We start from the raw sequence: 21,935 nt of genomic DNA, 5'->3' as shown, positions 1-21,935 counted from the left end.
CCTTGGCAGGACATAAACCTTGGCAGGGGCCAGTCTGGCTCAACTTCAGGGAGGGACTGGACAGATGCCCAGCTGGGAAGGAGCACCTCTTGCCTTCCTTTTCATCCTCATCTGGATGATATATTCCCTCTGCCATATTTTTGTATTTCATAACACAACAGGGGTGGTTCCAGCCCAGGATGGAGTGAGTGAGGGATTTATTTCTCAGTGCTTCCCCCCCCCGGCCCCCAACCGGGGTGAACTTGTACAGGATGGAAGGCATTTGTCTTGGGTTCTGGCACCAGACTCTGGGTGGGGGCCCAGAGGGGGGTGGGGCCTTGATCAGCAGCCCCGGGGCTGACTCCTTGGCCGGGTGTCAGCTTTGGACAGGAAGGACACACCCTCAGAGAAGCATCATTCTGGCCTCATATCTTCCACTGGTGATGAAAGCCTTGCTTATCTTTTCAAGATCCAGGAAGAGGAGCTGGTGGTGGGGTGGGGAACAGGTCACACATCTCCCCACTTTCTGAAGCCAAGGAGAGCCACAGGGAGAGGAGAGCTGGGGTGCCGGAGGCCCGGACCTCCAGTCTGAGCCTGGGCGTGCTGGTTGGCCCTGGGGCCGGACTCAACCTCTCAGCAGCTGCCCCTCTGTTTAAAGCTGCACTGAGAGGAACACAGGAAGGAACGCGGCCCTGGGCACCACGAGACTGTCGTTCGGGCCACTCACCAACTGAGAAGGGCAGTCACTTCTCTTTCAGGCCTTGGCTTTCTATCTGTAGATCAAGGGAACCGGACCGGCCATCCTCCATGGTCCTGTTCATCTTTAAAGACTCTGTGGTATATAAACGCTGTCTGGGACTCTATTTACAATTTCCTTGAGTGGAGTCTGGTGGGGGCGGCTTTAACATGTACCTGGGATTTTATTTTTATTCAGGTAGGGTGAGGCCAGCAGATCAGGAGATGACTGCCATGAAGAAGGTCCTTTGTTACAGCTCCCTAGAGGTGGGGGAGCCCCGCTCCACATAGGGTCACAGGGGTATGCATCAGGGTTGGTCAGGAGGCAGGGAAAACATGGTGCAAGGCTTTATCATGGTTCTTGTGGGAAAGAATGGACAAAGCAGGGTGAGCAGCTGCAAGGTTTTAGGATTGGGTGGTTTGAATAATTTCCACAAGCTCCAGGCTATAGGACTGATCTCCAGTTATCCAGTACCTGGCCCTGAGGATTTAGGGGTGAGGCTAGCACCTGGGACTCCTAGCCGGCTAAAAGGAGGTGGTGAGGGTCTGGATGCAGGATCGTTTGCATACCAAAGGCATGTTCTCAGCATGTGGTTTGCTGTCTCTGGGAATTAGCTAAGCCTGGGAGTGGCAGTCCCTCCTCATCTGCAAGGCTTTGAGATGTCAAAGCATCATAAAATATAGAAAATAAAAACCTAATACAGGGGCCAGTTCAAGGCATTTCCGGCTCATGGTACCTTGTGTGAATTACAGAAAAACACCCCTGCAGGTAGGTACATCAGGTGCAAGGCATGGCGAGGGATTATGGGCTGGACTTCCTGAGTAAGGCATCTTGGACAGGGAAGAACCTAAACAGCCTTACCTGGTAGCCCTGGAAAGTTGGCCAGATTTAGCAAATAAAAATACCAGGACACTCAGTTAAATCTGAATTTCAGATATATAGTGAATAATTTTTTAGTCTAAGTATGGCACATAATTATGCCCCATGCAATATTTGGGATATACTTATATTGAAATTCAAATTTAACTGGGTGTTTTTTATCTGGCAACCCTAGGCCCTGGCCACTTCTGTCCCTAAGCCTCCTCCTTCGACCTTACTCTATTCTTAGGGAGCCCAGCAATTACCCCAGGAAAGAAGAGAGGAAGACAGAGTTACACAGTCAACGAGACAGAAAAGGTCAGATAAATAGAAACATAGGACGAGAAGGAAAAAGTGACATGGAGCGAGAGAGAAAAAGACACAGAGAGGTAACAAAGAATGAGAGACAAAAAGCACACACAGAGAACAAGAAGGGCAGAGTTGGGGAAAGCGGGCTTTCCCCGCGCGGCCCCGCCCCTCCCAAGCGACTCTGCCCCTCCTCCTGCCCCCAGGCCTCACCTTGGAGTAGGTGGCCCCATTGATGACCTCTCCTTTCCGCAACCAGATGATGGAGGCTGCAGGCTTGGCGTTGTCTGCGTGGCAGGTGAGGTTGAGGGGGTCCCCGGCCCGCAGGCTGATGACAGGCCCCCCCAGGATGACCGGGTCATCAGGTGGCACTGCGGGAGTGGGGGAGGGGGGAGAGGAGTGGAGAGGTCAGACTGAGGGCACTGCTCCCCTCCCGCAAGGCTGGTGGGCTGGGCTGGGTGGATTTTATGGAGCCGATGACAAACAATAATTATCATACTTTAATAAAATGTATAATCCCCTTGTATTATAACAATAATAGCAAAAACAGCAATAATCCCTGACATACGCACTGCATGTTTATTTGCAGCCGATGTTCATGCCATCATCTCATCCGAGGCTCACGATGAGCCTGTGAGGGGACAGGGCAGGCATCATTAGCTCCGTTTCACAGATCAGAGGGGGAAGCAAAGCTCCGCTGCCAAGGTAATATCTGTACTTTCTTTCTTTTTAACTTCTCTTTCTCTTTTTTTAAACAAGCACTGTCACATCTGTTGTCTGATTTAATCCTTACAACAGTCTTGCAAGGTAAATATTATTACCCCAATTACATAGATCTGGAAATCGAGGCTAAGCAGGATTAAGTGACTTGCTCAAGGTCGCTGGGGAATGGGCGCCAGAGCTAGGGCCTCTGACACCTGCAGCTCGCCGCCAGTCCCCTGCCCTTGCAGGGGCAGGGAGCAGGGGGCAGGGGGCAGGCAACCTTGCAAGGCTGCGACAGGGTTTCAGAGGGCTGTGGGACCCTTGGCACCTCCTAGGAACTTGATTCTCCCAGAGCGGCTCCAACTGCCTCATCCCAGAGTTAGGATGAATCTCTGCTGCCCACTTCTCCCGCGGCATTTCACAGAGGGGTGATCAGAGACTCGTGGCTCCTGAGAGATGGGACGTGCCAACGCGGGGAAGATGTCTCTGCAGCGGCTGCATCTCTTACGCAGCCCAGCACAGGGCCCAGTCCCTGGCGGACACTCCATAAACATTTGCCAAGTCCACTGGAGTCAACCCCTTTGATCCCCTTGACGACCCTGGGATGGAGGATGGGCACTTATGATGATAGATGACCTTCACCTGGAGGAGAGGCCCAGAGAAGTTTAATGACTGGCCTAAGGTCACAGAGGCTCTTCTGATGTTCGTGCTTAGGGACACATGGGGGGTCTCAGGCCTCTGCGGCTCCCGCCTCTCCTTGGACAAACGGACAAACCGCAGAAGGGGAAGGGCTCCCTGGAGACCACTTGGGAAGTCCCTGGGCTTCTCCCCCCACCCCCTCCCTGGGCCCTCAGGGAGGGGCTGGGTCAGTCAGTTTTGAGGCTTGAGGAGGGCTGAGCTGCATGTTTGCTGAGCGAATGGATGAAGGGGAAATCAGCTGATGATGGGTTGGGGTCTTAGCACAAAAGGCCTGCTTTGCCCAATTGCCAGAGAAAGTCCTTGCTTCCATCCAGGCCCCGTGCAAGCTTCTGCCCTGTGGGATCAGTGAAGACGGACAGACAGTGGTGCCAGGCCGGTCCTGACCCAGCGGCTGTGCCTTCCACCCTCTGCCCCCCAGGGCCTCGTGCGCACAACCTGCCTGGCTTACCTCCCCTTCCCAGGGCCTTCCCGCATCTGCTGCTCTCCTAGTGCACCCAGGAGACTCCAGGAGGCTGTGGGGCCAGGTAAACACCCAAAGCAGCACCTTCAGCTTGCGGCTGTGCCCGCTTCCTTCCTGGCCTGGAGGAGGCCTGGTTCAGAACTACAGCCCAGTGAGTGCCAACCCCCAAGTTTCTATTTTCTGAAGAAAAACAAACCCTCGGGGCTTCCAAGATTCTATCAGCAGCCCCAGAACTCCACCGGAGATCCTGGCCCAGAGAGGCAGTTGGCCTCATCCAACCCTGCCCAGCCTCCCCAGGGGGCTCTGGGCTCAGGCAGATGTTGGTTGTGGGCTGGCCGATCCGGACAACCCCCCCCACCCCCGCCCACCCCAAACTCCCTCATTAGTGCCAGAGGCTCCTCAGTGCTGGTGTGGCCAGAGAGCAAAAGGGAGGCTAATGAGGGCTTTCCACAAATGGGGGGTGGGTGTGACAGTTGCTGATGAGGGGAATTTTAGCTCTATGCAATGCTGGGCCCCTTCCAGCGGGGACGACCGGGGCTGGGGCTTTTGCCCCCCTTTATTCTGTGGTGACAGCTTTCTCTCCAGTAGGTGTCCAGGATGGAGGCGCTCTGGCTGAGCCTGAGAGCCAGAGAAGTTGGAAAGAACTATTCGAAGCTCCAGGAATAGAAGAAACACCAGGCCATCCTGTCTCCGGGACTCCCCAGTGAAGAGCCAGCTGGTGTGGTCTTGTGGAAAGTGCCCTAAATCAGAAGGTGAACTGGGGCAGGCTGTCCCTCCTCCTGGTTTTATATCCCCAGACACAAAATATGAAAGGACAACAGGAGATCTGGACAGTTCCTTCTGGCGCTGACATTTCTTGGGTCCCAGACAGTGGTTTCCAACCTTGGCTGCATAGTACAAGACTCTGGGGGAGATCTTAAAAATCCCGTTGGCAGGCCACACCCTAACCAACTAAATTCCACTCTCTGGAGGTGGACCCCAAGCATCGGGAGGGTTCCAGTGCGTGAGCAGGTTTGAGAACCAACTGTCTCTGGGCCTTTGCTCAGGCGCATATCACACTGTGATCACAGCGTAGAGCTCGGGGAGGTCTTTCTAAAAACCAAATACAGTGAGGGGCCAAGCTTCCTTCTTGCTGTTCTAGTCCCGTGTTTTGGAATATTGGATTAGAGGGAGCGCAGAGGAGGGGAGAGAGGAGTGGGACGCTGCTTCGTGAGTACCCAGGCGTGCGCGCACACTCACACACACAAACATCCATCCTCAGAATGGGTCCTGATTATATCTTCCTAAATAAGTGGTTATCATGCGGTTATTCATGTAGCTATGCATTATTGATTGGCCTTCGCCTCGCTGCACACCAGATGGGGTAGGAGGGGGTGCGGATGGGGCTGGGGTGTGCAGGGTGGGGGTGGGTGAGGGGGGAGGATGTTTGGGGGCCAGGAGGCTGAATCGAAATCAACAGTCGCTCTTGGCAGCTGTAGCGCGGATGGAAGGGGGCAACTCATTACCTCTCCATTCAGACCGGGCCCAGAGCTGGGGCTGCCGGGTGTGGGGCGGGGGGGAGGCGCGAGCCGCCGGAGCCTGGAGATGCATTATTCATACATCGCCCTCACAGGATTGGTTATTATCCTGAACCACTATAGAGTTTGGTCTCCTAATTTTTAATCACAGGGAAGGTGGAAGCGTTAGCCTTTTGTGATTAATCTGGAGATAAAAATAGTTGACTGTTTTGATGTTGTGCTGGTTGTCAGTCAAGAGGAAATGCATTAACTGTTGGGTGACTGAGGCCCGAGGAAGCCCTGAGTGCCCCCCAGGCAGAGCCGGGCCCCAGAGCCGGACATCGGCCGGGAGGCCACAGCTCTGCCTCAGACGGGGGCCCGCTCCTCGGGCACTGCTTGCCGAAGGGACGCGTGGCGCCGATTACTGCCCCACAGTTGTGCGGGTGCTTGGTCCTCGCAGTTTGCTCGCCTGTCATGCAGGATTCCGGCGGGCGGCTGGGGGGCTCCCCGCCTGCTCTGCGCTGCAGACCGTGCGGGGCACCCGTTTCTCCCCGCGTGGGAGGGGCCCTTGACGACTTTTCTCGGAGCTCTGCTGCCAAGGGCGAGGGGACTTGAGTGGCCAGCTGAGGTCGGGAGACCGAGTCGAGTTGCGCATTGACGGAGAAGGAAACTGAGGCCAGAGAGCACAAGCACTGCCCAAAGTTACCAGAAAGTGAGGGCAAAGAAGGATGGGGATGGGCTTGGGAGGCGTGTCCTGGCTCCACCAGGGAGGCAAAGCTTTCGTCTGTTTGATGTACTGAGGTTCTTTACACCCTCTTAGGAAATAAGGGGTTCTGTGGGGGAAAAGCTGATGTAGCCCCACCCAGCCCCACCGCTATCTCTAAGAACGGGGCCCATGGTCAGAAGGCCTTGAGCTTCTGAACCAGAGCATACGCTGGGGTGACCATCTGACTGTCCTCCCACAGGACGCCGGCTGGACAGAGGGCAAAGTGGAGCTGGGGTCGGAGGGTTTCTGCCCTGTTCTGGAATTGCTCCCTGGAAGCCTGCCCAGTGACCACACAGTCAAGCTCATTTGACTCTGGGCTTGGTCTGCTGGGTTGGTCAACCTTACCAGAACAGGCTGGGAACATCCCCTGGTGCCTGGCCAAGGGCAGCACTGTGCGGGCTTCCTCCAGAATCCAGTGGGGCACCTAAGTGGGCCCCTGGCCAGGCTTCCGGGGTTCCTCAGAGGCTCTGTCAGCCCAGAGGGTTGGTTTCCACAGGAGCCCAATGGGGCACAGCAGCCCACAAAGGCCAGCAGCAGGAACGTGGAGGGTCATGCTGCCTGGTGGCTGCTGGCGAAGAGCAGGGGGTCAGCCAGGCCACCTTCCTGCCCCCAGCGGCACGGCAGAGCACCTCACAGACGCTGAACTCTTTGGAGGGCACTCCTGGGTCTCCATCTCACACACAGTGCATTCTCCATAAGTGGTCTATTAGAAACACGACTCCAGGGGCGCCTGGGTGGCTCAGTCGTTAAGCGTCTGCCTTCGGCTCAGGTCATGATCCCAGGGTTCTGGGATCGAGCCCTGCGTCGGTCTCCCTGCTCCGCAGGAAGCCTGCTTCTCCCTCTCCCACTTCCCCTGCTTGTGTTCCTTCTCTCACTATGTCTCTTTCTGTCAAATAAATAAAATCTAAAAAAAAAAAAGAAACACGACTCCACTTGTGTCCTGGCTCTGTTTCGACCCTGCCAGGGGCTCGCACTCTACCTAGAATGTAGTTCGGACTCCTCTCTGTTGCCTACACCTTCAGCCCTGGGCTGCCTCTGTGACTGACTGCCCCCCCCACCCCGCCCCCGTGCCCTGCCCACCGCCTTTCTGTTTGCCGAACAAGCCAAGCTCACCCCCTGGCCCAGGCCTGGCCCTGGCTCTTCTCCGCCTGGAATCTCTATTCTGTATCCTTGTCCTGCCGGCTTCTTCCTGTCAAGGAGGGTGCAGCTGAAATATCATGTCCTCAGCGAGGCCTGGCCACCCTGTAGACCAGCCCCCCCCCATTCCTCTCTGCGAGCTCCCCCCACTTCATTTTCTTTCTCACCGGGTTCATCTATTGTTTGTCCCCCCTTATTACAAAAGAGGCTTCCTGACCACAGAGTAAGACCTTGTCTGTCCTGGTCATTGCAGAATTTCCGTGTCTGGATCAGGGCCTGGTGTATAGTAGGAGCTCAAGCATTTGTTGAGTAAATAAACCGAAGATGGCTGGATTGGGGGGCTCTGTCATGGGCATTGATGTCTGGGGTCAGCACTTTTTACTGTGTGTGTGTGGGTGTGTGTGTACGTGCGTGGTGGGGGTAGAGGTGGGGGTGGTGGATGAGTGAGTGTTGGGGGGCAGGCTCAGCCCCCCCCCGGGACAGCAGTGCATAAGCTCTATGGTGTGACACTGGGGGACTGGTTGCTTCCTGCCATTTCTGGAGAGGGCAGCCTGGGCTGGGCGGGCTTGGGGGTGAGAGTGTGGGTGGTTCTCAGCCTGTTTTCGAGGTAGCACCATTCCTGCTGGTGGGGGAGGGAGCCCAGCCCAGTTCGTCTGGCTCACAGGCTGGTGAGAAGGCTGTAGGCCGAGCACGGTGACAGACCAGAGACACTTGGCGGACAGCAGGAAGAGGTTGGCTGCTGACACTGCTCTTCCTTGTTTTTAGGTATCGGTGTTCAGCCCCAGGCCCCAGGGACCTGGCTGGGGTGCAGAGTGGGCTTAGTTCGTGCTGGGAGTGCCAACGCTGACCCCACGGAGGGACGACCCCCCAGGCCTCCAGAATAATTACAAACTGGAGATAGAATAATTACAAACTGATGAGTGGTTTGAAGGAGAAGCTCATTGGACAATGAGAGCACACAGGAGGCCTTTGTTCCTTTGTTGGCACCCAGCTCCCTCCGAGATTTCCTGGGACTTAAGTCAGAGAGAGGGTGTACGCTGCTTGCTGGAAACTGGGATTGACGTCAGAGCTCAGCATGAACATGTTCTACAGCAGGTTGTTTCCTTTGCCCAGGGCATTTCTTGAACTTGGAGTGCTGGCGTTCTCATTTCCTGTCTTATCTGGGGTTACTCTGACCCAGCCTTCAAGACACCGCTAAGGGGTGGTCCGGTCCCTGAGGAATCTCCTGCTTTGTCTATGAGCCCGTAGCATCCTGGGCATCCTTCTGTCTCCGTAGCTAACCTAGTCTTTGGAAGTGATCTGCAGATGCTTGTCTCTCCCCTAGACTGCAACCTCACCCATCCTGGATCCCTATCACCTGGCCTAGCACCTGCCTCACAGGGAATACCCCGGATATGTTTGCTGAGCTGAACCTGGCTTGAGTCCATTACTTTACAAGCTGCATGACGGCAGCCAAGTTACCTAATCTGACGGTCCCCGTCCTCTTATCTGGAAAGTGGGGTAATAAAGATACCTGCAGGATGATTATGAAAATTACTTTTATGATATGAAGAATGCAGAAAGAGCGCTTTGTAAAGGTTTATGCAAATATTGGTTCTTGTGTCCAATTTTTAAGAACAATATTTAGTTTGGGTGCTATGTGAAAGACACTGTGCCAAAGGCCCTCTTTTTTTATCCTCATTATCCTTCGAAACAGGTACTATTGGGATCTCCATATTGTAGAGCAGGATACAGGTTCAGAGAGGGCAAATAACTTGGCTAAGGCAACACAGCAGATAAGTGATACAGTTGGAATTTAGATCCTGGTTTGTTTGACCCTATAACATTATCCACTAGAGTCAGCCTATAGACCTACCCGGGAAGCTGCAGTAACCCTTCAGAGCCCTTTCCGCCAACCCTCCTGCCCTCATCCTGGTCCTATATCCCCATGCTGCTGCAGGACAGGCTCTGCCTCTGCCTGTGGGCTTCCCGCCCTAACCCAATTTCGGAGGGCTCTCAGAAGCATAGGCTTGGCTTGCAGTTGGTGCTTGAGAGGGCTCGGCTAGGGAGTGGATGAATGATTTTTGCTGTTCAGATCCACTCACTGCTCACTTTTGTCATTGTGCCCTGTTGTCAGGTTGTGGTCCATGGGTAACCCCAGCCTCCTGTTTCCTCACTCCTGGTGATGCGCCACCTCATGGCCAAAGCACAGAACCTCAGAATATCGACACAGGACTGCGGATGCATGGGTTTTTGCAGGACTGCTTCTCAGTGCGAGTTCGACTTTCATTTAGAAAATTTGTACTGCACCCACTAGGTGCTAGTCCCAGTGTGAAGCACTGGTGATTCAGAGCTCCTGACCTAGTGGAGAGCCAGACAGTAAACGTAAATGAATACGTAACATAATGTTGGGTTGATAGAATATAATGATGATAAGTACTAAGAAGAAAATGAGACCAGGTGGGGAACAGCTAGATCCTAAATTGGCCTCTGGGATTCTCTTCTGGATTTCTCCTGTCCTTCCTGGATGTTACTTTCTGTCTTTTTCCCACCCTTAATTGTTGGTCTTGCTGTCTATGGAGAAGCACATCACTGTGTACGGACAAATCCCCCAAATGCATGGTCCCCACTTTGGGGAATGGCACCACCATTTAATTAGCGAAGCCAGAAATCTGCAAGTCTTTCTGGATTCTACTCTCCTTCATCTTGCATTGCTAACCGTCCTGCTGAGTTCTCTGAAATACCTTTCACATCTGTTTCTCCCTTTCCATTCCCCACAGTCTTCCTGGCTCAGGCCCTCAGCATTTCTTGCTTGGATTATAATACCTAACCCCTCTCCCCATGCTCCACACCATCCCCAGAGTGATCTTTATAAATGTCTGGTCATCCACCCCATTCGCCCATCCATTCACTTGCCATTTGCTGAATATCTAGCATTCCTTTGTTTAAAATCACTCAAAGAGAGGCGTCTAGGTGGCTCAGTCAGTTAAGGGTCTGCCTTCAGCTCAGGTCATGATCGCAGGGTCCTGGGATCAAGCCCTAAGTCGGGCTCTCGTCTCAGTGGGGAGCCTGCTTCTCCCTCTCCCTCTGCTGGTCCCCCTGCTTGTGCTCTCTCTCTCTTTGTCAGATAAATAAATAAAAATCTAAAAAAAAAAACAACACACATTCAAAGGTCCCCTACTGCCAACTGGACAAAGTCTGAACTTCTTGGCTCCTGCCCACCTCTCCAGCCTCATTTTCCACCCCTTTTTAACTCAAATTCCTCTTGTGGATAAGAATGACCTGCAATTCTTGGAATAAGTCACTCTTCTCCAATTGTCCCTCTGCCTTTGTTTGGCTAACTTGAAGGTCAAGCAGTTTGGGTTCAAATCCTGGATCCCTTATTTTTTATTTTTATTTTTTAAAGATTTTATTTATTTATTTGACAGAGAGAGAGAGACAGTGAGAGAGAGAACACAAGCGGGGGAGTGGGAGAGGGAAAAGCAGGCTCCCCGCTGAGCAGGGAGCCCGATGTGGGGCTCAATCCCAGGACTCTGAGATCATGACCTGAGCCAAAGGCAGTCGCTTAACCGACTGAGCCACCCAGGCACCACCGGGTCCCTTATTTATAAGCTTGTGGCCCTGGGCAAGTTGCTTAGCCTCTCTGGGCTTCCGTTTCCTCATCTGTAAAGTAGGGAATATCATAAAACCAGATTCACTGTGTAGTTGCCAGGATCAAGTGAGATGCAGTGTGGCATAGCACTTTATAAACCATCTAATGTTGTATGGATGGGGTACATTGTTGGTTCTCCAAGCAGACGGGGCTCATTCCCTTGAAAGATGATGGGCAGAGTGCTTGGGGCTTAGAAGTCTGGTGCTCTGTCCCCTTGGGAAAGTAGAGGTCACCAGGCGCTGGGTGAGGATCCTGATGCCCCCCCACAGGGTGATGCCATTCTGCTCTGCCTGGCTTGGCTTCTCCTCCCTCCCGTCCCCCCACATTCTGTGGCCATGAAGGTGAAGCCATTACTGCTAACTGGTTACCAAGGCATGGATGAGCCAGCTGACCCCATATGGTGCAGAGATGAGCCATCTCAGCTGAGCTCAGCCACACTGCTGACTCACTAAATCCTGAAGTTTGGGGTGGTTGGTTGCACAGAGGAAGCTAACTGATATACTCAGTTAGCGACTGTCTGGCTTGCTCCTATTAAGACTGTCCAAATTAGACCTTGTCTCTCCAGCCACTTCTCTCATGCTTCAGTTGGACTGGTCCATTCACCTCTCTATGACATGCTTTTGCTTGTGAAGCTCCATCTGGAAGGAGATGTCCTACTCTTGAGTCTTAACTGGCTGTAATCCCAACCTCCCTCCAATCAGCTCAAAGGCTACCTTTGCCTTGTTAACTCTTGGTCATTTTCGAAGGCTCAGGTTATTGTCATCTCCTTTAGGAAGTCCCCTCCTGACTTTCTAGGGCCATATGCCACCTCCATGAGCCATGGCTGTTGGCCGCCCCAATAGCTGTGAGGTCCTTGAGGCCAGTCCTTATTAGGTTCTTTTTTCCATCCCTGTGTTTTGTATGCAGCCCATAGTGAGAGCTCGGTCAATACTTGTTGACTGGTGGGACATCTGGGTGACTAGGCAGTTAAGAGTCTGCCTTTGGCCCAGGTCATCATCTCAGGGTCTTGGGATCGAGCCCCATATCAGACTCTGGTCAGCCGGGAGTCTGCTTCTCCCTCTGCCTCTCCCCCCGCTTATGCTTGCTGTCTCTCTCTCTCTCACTTTCTCAAATAAATAAATAAAATATTAAAAAAAATACTTATTGACTGGTGTCTTGCCTGACCTGGCTGTGTCGGAAGCAAATTTCCCCCTTTTCACTAGCACTGTGCTTTACCTTCTACGCCGGCGCTCACTGCAGTCTGCATTACATTTCTTTGTGGACCTATTTCAGGCTCCCTACCACTCCAGAGTAGGAGTCTTGACACCCTGTGCATTTTCCCTACCACCTAGCACATAACCTTGGACACCATAATAAGAAAACAATAAAAATAATGGGTAATAGCTGATGCTGATTGATATAGGGCTTACGATCCTTCCAGAACTTACAGTACTTCTAGAACTCTTCTGGTAATTTAGATGTAATCATTCAAGCCTCACAACAACCCTGCATAAGGTAGATACAATTATTATGCATATTTTAGAAATGTGCAAACTGAGGCACCAGCTCCTCTCAGAGGTCCCCTGACTCCAGTGACCTGCAAAGGCTCAGGACACTGGGAAGCCCACCTCTCCCTTGGGGCTCCTGATGGGCAGGGGATAAGAAGGGAGACAGAGTGCTTGGCCCGGTTCCTGGCCTCCAGGTCTTGGCTGCATGACTGGGGGCAAACTGCTTAATTCTCTTTGCAAGATATTGTCTATGTCACAGATATTATAGTATCTGTTTCATTGGGCCATCGTGCTGATTAAATGAGTTAATACAAGTGCCTTGTTTCAAAGCTTGGCACGGTGGTAAGAACACAGTACTGCTAGCTCATGATATTGTCATTGTTCAATAAGGATGTCCACATGGAAACAGAGAGCAGAATATTGCACAGGAAACAGCTTGTTTCAATCCCTTGTTCTGTACTTGCTCTGTGCCCCCGGCCTCAGCCTCCCCAGATGTCGTGGTCAGCACCTTGCCTCCTGGCGAAACCACAGTGATGAGGAGGTAGTTAGAGGCCAAGAGGCCCACGGAGACAGATGGGATGGGCAGGGGACCGTCTAGGAGGAGGGGACTACCGTGATGGGGTAAGGGCAAGGGAGACAGATGCTGGCTGGGGCCGAGTCAAACCAAGTCACTTGTTTCCCCCTCAAATTAGGAAGGGTGAGCCTTCTGTTGATTTCAAATTAAACCCTGCAAGAAGGTCTGAGCTATCTCATCAGTGAGGGGCTATTTGCAAGGAGACAGATGTTTCATGAATACTGAGCAGAAAAATAAGTCCCAGGATGTAATAAGAGCAGAGGGAGGGAAGGCTGGTGGGGAGGGGGAGGGCAGCACACAGTAGGCTCTGGGCACACAGAGGCGTGTGTGTGTGTGTGTGTGTGTGCACGCGTCTATGACTGTGTGTGAGCGTGTGCGTGCATGTCCACAGGACTGCCTGGTGACAGGCATGAGGTAGCCCCTGTGGTGGCCAGGGGGAGAAGCCACCAGGGAAAGGGCGCCCCGTGAGAGCAGCCGCACAGGGAACAGTGTGCAGTGGGGGAGTGCGTCGTAGGACCGTTGGGCACAGGCAGGGGCAGGAGGGGAAGGCAAGCCAAGGGTGTGGGTATCCTCCTTGGGCCACCTGGGATGTGGGTCGTCCTGCCACAGAAGGGACTTGCTCCTTCCCCAGCTCACAGGGCAAGGTGAGCCCCCCTTCTCCATGTGTTTGCAGGAAACATGGGCGTCTGGCTGCCTCCCCGGGTCTGGCAAAGTTCTCCAGCTACTTCTGACCTTGACTTGATGTTGGGGTTCACCTGTCACCATGGCTGGGTCTGGCGGAGAAACCTATCATGGTGGCATGGGCTGTGATTTCCATGTTTAAACCTCACAGTAACCTCATGCTGTGGGGCCTCGAGTATCCTTATTGTACAGATGGGGAAACCGAGGCACAGAGGCCAATTCACTTGGCACCAGTTACGCCACACACAAGTGGGGGAACCAGGAATCCGGCTCAGGCCCCTGCGAGTCCAGTGGCCCACTCCTAAGCTCGGTGCTGTGTGGCTGCTTGTGAATGAGCACTCTCTGTGTCTTCTGTCCCTTTCCTAGCTCCAAGGCAGCCATCCTGACCCAGCAAAAGGCTGGTGGGACTAAGGAGCGTCCAAGTTGGTCCCATAAATAGAAAGCAGAACTGATATGGTTGGTTTTGCTATGGACTTCCATCTGGCAAATCAACCTTCTCGAGGGGCTGTGCGGCTTTTGCTAAGGAGGGAAATGAGGCCGGGAGGAAACCTCCCTTACCAGGGCCTGGAGCCTCAGAAGTAATTATAGAAATAGAGGGGCGCTGGAGAAAGGGTCATCTCATTAAGGGATTTACAGAATTAACAGAAGAAATTCCAATAATTGGCTTTTAAAATGGGAGATTCGGAATGCCGCTTTGGCATGATGAAAACGTGCCTGGTGTTCCACGTCGCCATTGGTTGGGTCAGCCAGGGGAAGGCTGGGGGAGGAGAAGAGAAGTGACAGGGACAGAGAAGTCCAGGGAGGGGAACAAATAGGGAGAGACAGGCAAAGAGCAAAAGAGACAGAACCAAGACGTGCAAGACACCTGCTCAGGAAAGAGATGAAAGCGAGGAGAGAAAATACGAGGTCCCTCGCAACCGAGGCCGGTGCAACCAGATGGCAGTGTGCCAAGCAAGGAGAAAAGTGCTTTCTTTAGGCCTCTTGTCACAAAAATTCATTCCAGGGAATCCCAGAAAACCATGAAATATACCTTTCAACTTTATGCAAATTTACCAAATCCGCTATTTGCCAGAATCCTAAGAGGAAAAAGTCAAAGTCTTTTTTTCTGATCGGAGCCTGTTTTGAAAACGCACAAGCCTCTGAGTCTGAAAAAGGGCAACGCTTTTAGAATTCATTATAAAAAGGTGTTTTAATGCTCAACTATAGTTTAGCATTATGGATGTTTTTGAAATCTCCTATCTTGTTCGTTTTTTCACAGAGAGAGACCACGTTTCTCCTCTGAAGTTGGTGAGCGTTGCATTTCAGTTTCCATAGAGGGGGTACATTTTATGGATGACTGTTCACAATCTTTTGGGATGCTGCCATGAAGACATAAAAAGCCTGTTGCCTCTTTGTGACTCCAGGCCATCGCTCAGAGAAATTGGGCTGTGTGCAGCTTGTGGGGGGCTCGGGGGGAGGGGGTTTTTGTGGGTTGGGGTCCTGCAAGCCCACTCTGAGATAGAGATCTGAGGACGTTTAGTGTGGAGTCCTCTCCGGACCAGCCCCTGATGGGAGCAAAGGAGGCAAGATTGGCCAGAGGGGCCATCTCAACGGTGATGGCAGCACCATGAAGGTCTCAGCAGATCCTACGGGAGCTGGGGCTCTGGGATGGCCCTTAGGGTTGTCCTCTTCTGGGACACTGGGCAGGCCTTATACTCTTGGGGGCCGGTCATTGGAAGGGGGCTCCCTCCCTTTAGCCACAGGTGATCCCCAGAGAGGGACTCAGCAGAGCCAGCAATCTCTGACATTCTGGCAGCTAGGGAATGAGTCCTCCTGCCCTCTTGTCTAGAAGTGGGAAGAGGCATCTGGCTGGTCCATCATGGTGTCCACTGCAGGGGTGGTACTTATAGGAGGGGGGGCATGGCCTCTTCTCCGAGTGTCTCCTTTTTCCCATTACTATTGAGGTGGGGGTAGGGGGTGGTTTTGGCACCAGAGTGCTCTGTATCAGAACACAGCCCCTCAGGAGAAGAGCTTGGGTAGTTGGCACAGAGGAGATGATGATCCCTCTTGTGTGCTCTGGTTTACCAGGGCAGGGAGGGACTTCCTATCTGACTGATTATCCCCACAGCCAGTGCTTGCTAGTGTTTGGGGCCACCCAACTCTTGCATCTCCAGCCCCAGGGGAGCAACGTGTGTGGGGTGAGGAAAGAGCAGTCTTTGCTCTCACACGGAGCTGGGAACTGTGTGACAGTGTGACCTTGGACAAGTTTCTAAACCTTCCCGAGCTCCAGCTTCCTCATCTGTAAAGTGGAGCTAAACGGGCCTCGCATAGTGCAGGACTGAAGGAGAGAATGTTCGAGCAGAGCTGGGACGTAGCAGGTGCTCATAGTGGTAACCGTGAGTCAGTTCTGCAAGAAGGTGAATGGTGCCGAGAAGGCCCACAGCTTTCTCTCCTGTCAAATGGGTTGTTCCCATGAGTCAAGGCAGAGGGTCAAGAAAACTCAATCAAATATATGATTTGCAAATATTTTCTCCCATTCTGTAAGTTGCCTTCTCATTTTGTTGATGGTTTCCTTCGCTATGTAGTCCCACTTAATGTGTTTTGGCTTTTGTTACTTGTGTTTTGGTGTCATAGCGAGGAAACCACTGTCAAGACAATGGTAAGGAGCTTTTCCCCTGTGTTTTCTTCTAGGAGTTTTAGGGTTTAAAGTCTTCTGTTTAAGTATTTAATCCATTTTGAGTTCATTTTCGTGAGTGGCATAAATGAGGGTCCAATTTCATTTTTCTGCCCATGTTTATCCAGTTTTCCCAACATCACTTATTGAAAAGACTGTCCTTTCCCCATTGAGTTTCCTTGGCTCCCTTGTAAAGTATCAGTTTGTATATGCACGGTTTATTCCTGGGCTCTCTATTCTGTTCCATGATCTATGTATGTAGTTTTATACCAGGACCATACTGTTTTGATTGCTACAGCTTTGGAGTATAGTTTGAAATTAGGAAGTATGATGTCTCTGGCTATCTTCTTTCTCAGGATTACTCTAGCTATTCGGGGTCTTTTGTGGTTCCATGTAAATATTAGGATTTCCTTCTTTCTCATGCTGAGTAATATTCCATTGTATACAGGTCACATTTTCTTTATCCTGTCATCCTTTGGCAGACACTTAGGTTGTTTCCATGTCTTGGCTGTTGTGAGTAAGGCTGCAATGAACACGAGAGTACAGATATCTCTGTGAGATCCTGATTGAAATTCCTTTGCATATATACCCAGAAGTGGAATTGCTGGATTGTACAGTAGCTCTATTTTTAATTTTTTGAGGAACCTCCATGCTGTTTTCCAGAGTGGTTGCACCAGTTTGCATTCCCACCAACAGTGCACGAGGGTTCTTTTCTCCACACCCTTGTCAACACTTGTTATCTCTTGTCTTTTGGATGACAGCCATTCTAACTGGTGTGAGGGGATATCTCATGGTGGTTTGGGTTCGCATTTCCCTGATGATTAGTGATGTTGAGCACATTTTCCCATGCCCATTGGCCATCTGTATGCTTGTTTCGGTAAGCTCCACACCCAGCATGGAGCCCAGCACGGGGCTTGAGCTCATGACCCTGAACTGAGACCAAGAGTCGGTCCCTTAACCAAATGACCCACCCAGGCGCCTCTGTACGTCTCCTTTAGAAAGCTGTCTATTCAGGTTCTCTGCCCATTAAAAAAATTTTTTTTCTATTGAGTTGTATGAATTCTTCATATGTTTTAGATACAGAGAAAGAAGATTATATATATATATATATAGTAGCATATTATTCAGCCATGAGAAAGAAGGAAATCCTGCCATTTTTGACAGGATGAAACTTGGATGAAACTGGAGGGTATTATGCTAAAGTGAAATAAATCAGACAGAGGAAGACAAATCCTGTATGATATCACTTATCTGTGGAATCTAAAAAAAGCCAAACTCAGAGAAACAGATAGTAGAGTGATTATTACCAGGGGCCTGAGGTGGGAGAAATGGGGAGATATTGGTCAAAGGGGACAAACTTCCAGTTATTAACAACTTCTGGGGATCTCATGTACAGCATGGTGATTATAACTAATAATACTGTATTATATATTTGAATGGTGCTAAGAGAGGAGATCTTACATATTCTTGCCACAAAAAAGAAATGGCGGGGCACCTGGGTGGCTCAGTCATTAAGCGTCTGCCTTCGGCTCAGGTGACGATCCCAGGGTCGTGGGATCGAGCCCCACATTGGGCTCCCTGCTTGGCAGGAGGACTGCTTCTCCCCCTCCCACTCCCTCTGCTTGTGTCCCCTCTCTTGCAGTCTCTCTGTCAAATAAATAAATAAAATCTTTAAAAAAAAAAGAAAAGAAAAGAAATGGCCATTATGTATGTGATCAGTTGGAGGTGTTAGCTAATGCAGTGGTAATAATCATTTCCTAATATACTAAATGCATCAAATCAATACATTGTACATCTTAAACTTACACAATGTTTATATAATGTCTGTTACACCTCAATAAAGCTGGGGGAAAAAAAGCTCAAGTCAGATGCTAATATGTAACGTGGGAGAAACAACACAGAAAGAGCCCGTGTCTCCTGCTGACAGTGGCCTTGAATGACCTTATCAGATCTGCCCAGAAGGCCATGTGGGGCAGGTAATTTGTGACACAGTACAAGACTGGCTGGCGGGGGGGGGGGAGGGGGGGGGACTGGCCTGGAATGGAGAAGGATGCTCCTCAGTTTCCTAATCTTTTCACTAACGTCCCACTTAACAATAGAAATGGTTACAAACCTCCTGGGTTTCAGCCACTGAGCTAGGTTCTCTCCCCAGAGTTAGCCCTTTGTGTAGTTACCCTCACATCCCTAGAAGGTGGGGGGAGGGGCTGCTCTCTCTTCCCAGAATGCCTGTCCCTTCTTTTCTGACTCGTGGACACCTATGTGACCTTCAGGTTTTGCGGAAATGCCTCCTCCGGACTCCACTGGACTATGACTGAGCGTCTGCAGGGCCGGGACCAGTCTTGTCTCTGTGTGTCCCGGGGTCCAGCATGGTGCTCCAGCCGGTGGTGTGGGGCTGAGCCTGGTAGGAGCCTCCCCTTCAGGCCTGCTGCATGGGATTCATGGGTGGCTGGGTGGAGGAGCCGAGCTGAGGTGACTTCCTGAGTGGAGCAGCCCTGAAATGTTCCTCCTTGTCCCTCCTGTCCCAGCTGAGAGCTTGCACAGAGCTGGTGCTCAAGAGATGAGTGCTGAATATACGAGAGAAGAGTAAGAAGAGATGCCTAGTGAAGGGGGTATGGGCAGGAAAAACTATGGGAATGCTTTGGGAGGGGGGCAGATCTAGAAAACACTAATAACCACTATGATGTATTGAGTACCTACTATGTTCCAGAAGATCCCATGTGGTCCTACTGGCACTCCATGTTGGACTCACGGGCCAGTTCGGGGAGATACTGCGATTTGGGGCTCATAAGGACATTGCTTGTTTGGAGATGGCTATAGGCATTTGAATCACTGAGTTTGGGACCCAGGGCAGCCAGTATCCCTTGGCTTAGCTGACCTCGGATAAGTCTCTTATCCTCTGTGTTCCCCACTACCCACCTTCAATCACCCCTTTCTCTAGGCTAGCGACACTTGGATCCTTAATCACCCCCCTTCTTTGTGCTGTCTCTCCTCCAGGCTCCCCTTCCCCTTTGATCAGCAATTGACTCCCCGTGGAAAGCGTTCTATGCACAGCCGCTGCTCTATAAAAAGAGATGGAGCAGCACTGAGTTGCTGTGAGTGCCCTGGGATCAGCCCGAGTCACAATATATGGGTTTCAGCTCAGATCTGCATCACTGTCACGATGCAGCAGTTTGGGGGTGTAAGGGTTGCATATATTGGTCCACATGCAAATGTGTCGCTCAGGAATAGCCCATCAGCTGCTCTGAGGAGTGGATGCGGTAAGGTCTTCATTGCTCGTTTGAGGTGAAATGTATTGGATGTGTCTTAGAGCCAGTCAGCTCCCTGGGATGGGCATTAATGTTCGTGGCCAGAGGCGTGGATAATCCAAATCTGGTATGTAATTGAAAATACCATTTGCATTTGACTTTGGAATGCATCGCGTGTGAGTGTGTGTGTGCTGGGGGGAGGGGAGGAAAGGCAGCTGTACTTTGTGAGTATGTTTATTTCCGACTCCCATTAGGGCTAATTTGCATTTACTGGACATGATCAGTGGGAGAGTTTGGCAGAGCGTACTCCGCACGAAGCGTTCCTCAGCCCGCACTTGCTCCGAGGCAGGCCCCTGGGTTCCACAGGTACTCGGGATTCCTGAGGACTGACATCCTGCCTCGGTGACCATGCCAGCAGGCCAGGGATGTCACATTGTGTCCGGAGTCAGACCTGGGGCTGCTTTGTGGCCTCCCCAGTTACTAGCCACGTGGCCTTGGGTCATTTAATTAGTTCTCTGAGCCTGCATCTTCATCATGACGCAGGAGAGGTAATACCACTTACTCTGAGTGGCCGGTGGGCTGATTCTGGGAGACGGAATTCTATGAACCCTCTCTTCTCTCTCCCCCCACCTCATCTCCCAAAGAATGGTTCTGCCTCTTCCGCCCCCTGTCAGGTGGTAGTTTGGGGCTCTAGGAGGCCAGGCAAAAGCAGGAATAGTCCTTGTGGTCAGACAGGAAGACCTCTGGAGTCAGAGGTGGGGCAGAGATGGTCATTTGCTCTTCAGGAGGCAGAGGGTGCAGAGGCTGAATGATTGACAGCCCACCTTCCCAGGGAGGGGTTTTAGAGAGGAGGGCATGGTCTCTCCTGGCAGAATGGGGATGGCGCTCCGTGTGGATTTTGTGACCACTCCAGAGTCAAAAGAAGGCCCAAGTGGGAGAAAGGAGGGCTTCAGATCATCGTGAAACTGGAGTCCCAAAGATGGGACTTGTGTCTCAGGGCCACCACTTTCCAGCTGCGTTTACCTGGGCAAGTTTCACCTCTCCGGGCCTCAGTGTTCACATCCGTAAAGTGGGCACAACAGTAAATCCTGTCAGAGAGTCATGAAGGCCCAGAGAAGGTGAGCGAGCTTGTAAACACAGAGCTCTGTGCAGACATCAGAATTACGGCGAGGGCTGAGGAAGGGGTAATGCTGGCTCTGAGTGGGGCTGCTGAAGTGTGGGTGAATGGGGGCACTTCTTCACTTCTCCCATTTCTCGACGGAGGGTGGAGGGGAAGAACGTCCGCTCTTCCTGCAAGGCTGGCTGAGAACCAATACAAGGCCATATGACTCTGGCTAAAGGCTGCCACATGGTTCCCTGTTCTGCTCGGGGCTCAGCTGTTTGGCTCCTGTGTTGTTTGTCTCTCCAGTCAAGGTCTGTGGCAGGTAAGGAGGCCATATCAGGAGCACCTGCTCACATCCATCCCCAGAGCAAAAACCCAGGTGTCTCAGCATGGGCCGGACGGAGGCTGTCAGGGTGGAAGGCCCTCAGAGCTGTGCCGATCCCACACACCTCCCTTGTTCGACGGATAAAGGAGCTGGTCCAGAGAAGGTGAGTGACGTGCTCCAGGCAAAGCAGCAAGTTACCCCCTCTCTGGGTGTGCTGCAGCCCAGATTTGTTTTTTCAGAAAGGATGATTTCAGAATCCAGACTTATAGTTTCTTGTCTTCAATGAGCCAGATGGCCCCCATACTTGCTGGCCTGTTTCCTCAGGACTTACCAAGTACAAGGATAACTTACAGGGGGATAGCCAGGAACAGAGGCCACTGAGACATGGAGAATGGTCCATGTATAGTCTCCTTCTGCACTGAAAGGGGAAGATGGGCTCAAGTTGCAGCATGAGGGATTGAGGTTAGATGTCAAGAAGAACTGTCATTAGAGACACAGCTAGAGGAGAGAGGTCTAGTCTCTTTATCCAAAGTCCCCCCTGCCCCCAGGTCAGGGATGGGTTGAGTGTGACGTGGAGACATGACCCTGAGGCAGGGAGATGGACCTGATGCCTTCTGGAAGCCCATCTCAGCTCACGTCCACTTACATACTTGCTCATTAGTTTTCCTGCACTTTCTTCCCTGCTCCCAATTAGCCTCTGTCTGTCCAGTTCTCTGAGAGGTGTTTCCACTTGTAGGGGAGGGGAGGAGAGTACAGGGGCAGAACGCGGGGGAGGGCGAGCCTACTGATTTCCCGTCAGGCAACGCGCCTCTGCTCCTAGCCGGGCTCTTGCTGTCCGAGGGGAACAACCACCAGGCAAATTCTACAGCTTCCTATCAAACTTTGATCAATTGACTCTGAAAGGGCCTTTTCTTACAAATGGTTTATGCCTCAACAGCCGTTAATGGTGAGATATCAAGATGCTGAAGGGGGCTTGGAGGTGGGCTGTGAGGGGCAAGATTTTGTCTTCTTACCTGCTCTGAACCCCCAGCTCCTCCCTGCCTTTCTGATGCTCGGGGGAGAGATGTCAAGATGCAGCCCCAGAGCCTCAGCTGGGAG

General features: G+C 51.9%; 1 protein-coding gene across 6 annotated transcripts in view; it reads right to left on the bottom strand.

Annotated features, from left to right (window-relative positions):
- KIRREL3 (kirre like nephrin family adhesion molecule 3) overlaps positions 1 to 21,935 on the bottom strand; it is a 537,206-nt gene that overhangs the window by 38,202 nt on the left and 477,069 nt on the right. For all 6 annotated transcript variants that reach the window (XM_078058779.1, XM_036099296.2, XM_036099300.2 and 3 more), the window contains one exon: positions 2,093 to 2,250. In XM_078058779.1, coding sequence (XP_077914905.1) covers positions 2,093 to 2,250 — 158 coding nt within the window. The remainder of the gene's footprint in view (positions 1 to 2,092; positions 2,251 to 21,935) is intronic.

Source organism: Halichoerus grypus, chromosome 11 (genome assembly GCF_964656455.1).
Source record: "Halichoerus grypus chromosome 11, mHalGry1.hap1.1, whole genome shotgun sequence".
Lineage (NCBI taxonomy): Eukaryota > Metazoa > Chordata > Mammalia > Carnivora > Phocidae > Halichoerus > Halichoerus grypus.
Note: the sequence above shows the minus strand (reverse complement) of the source record. Positions and strands in the feature narration are given on the sequence as shown.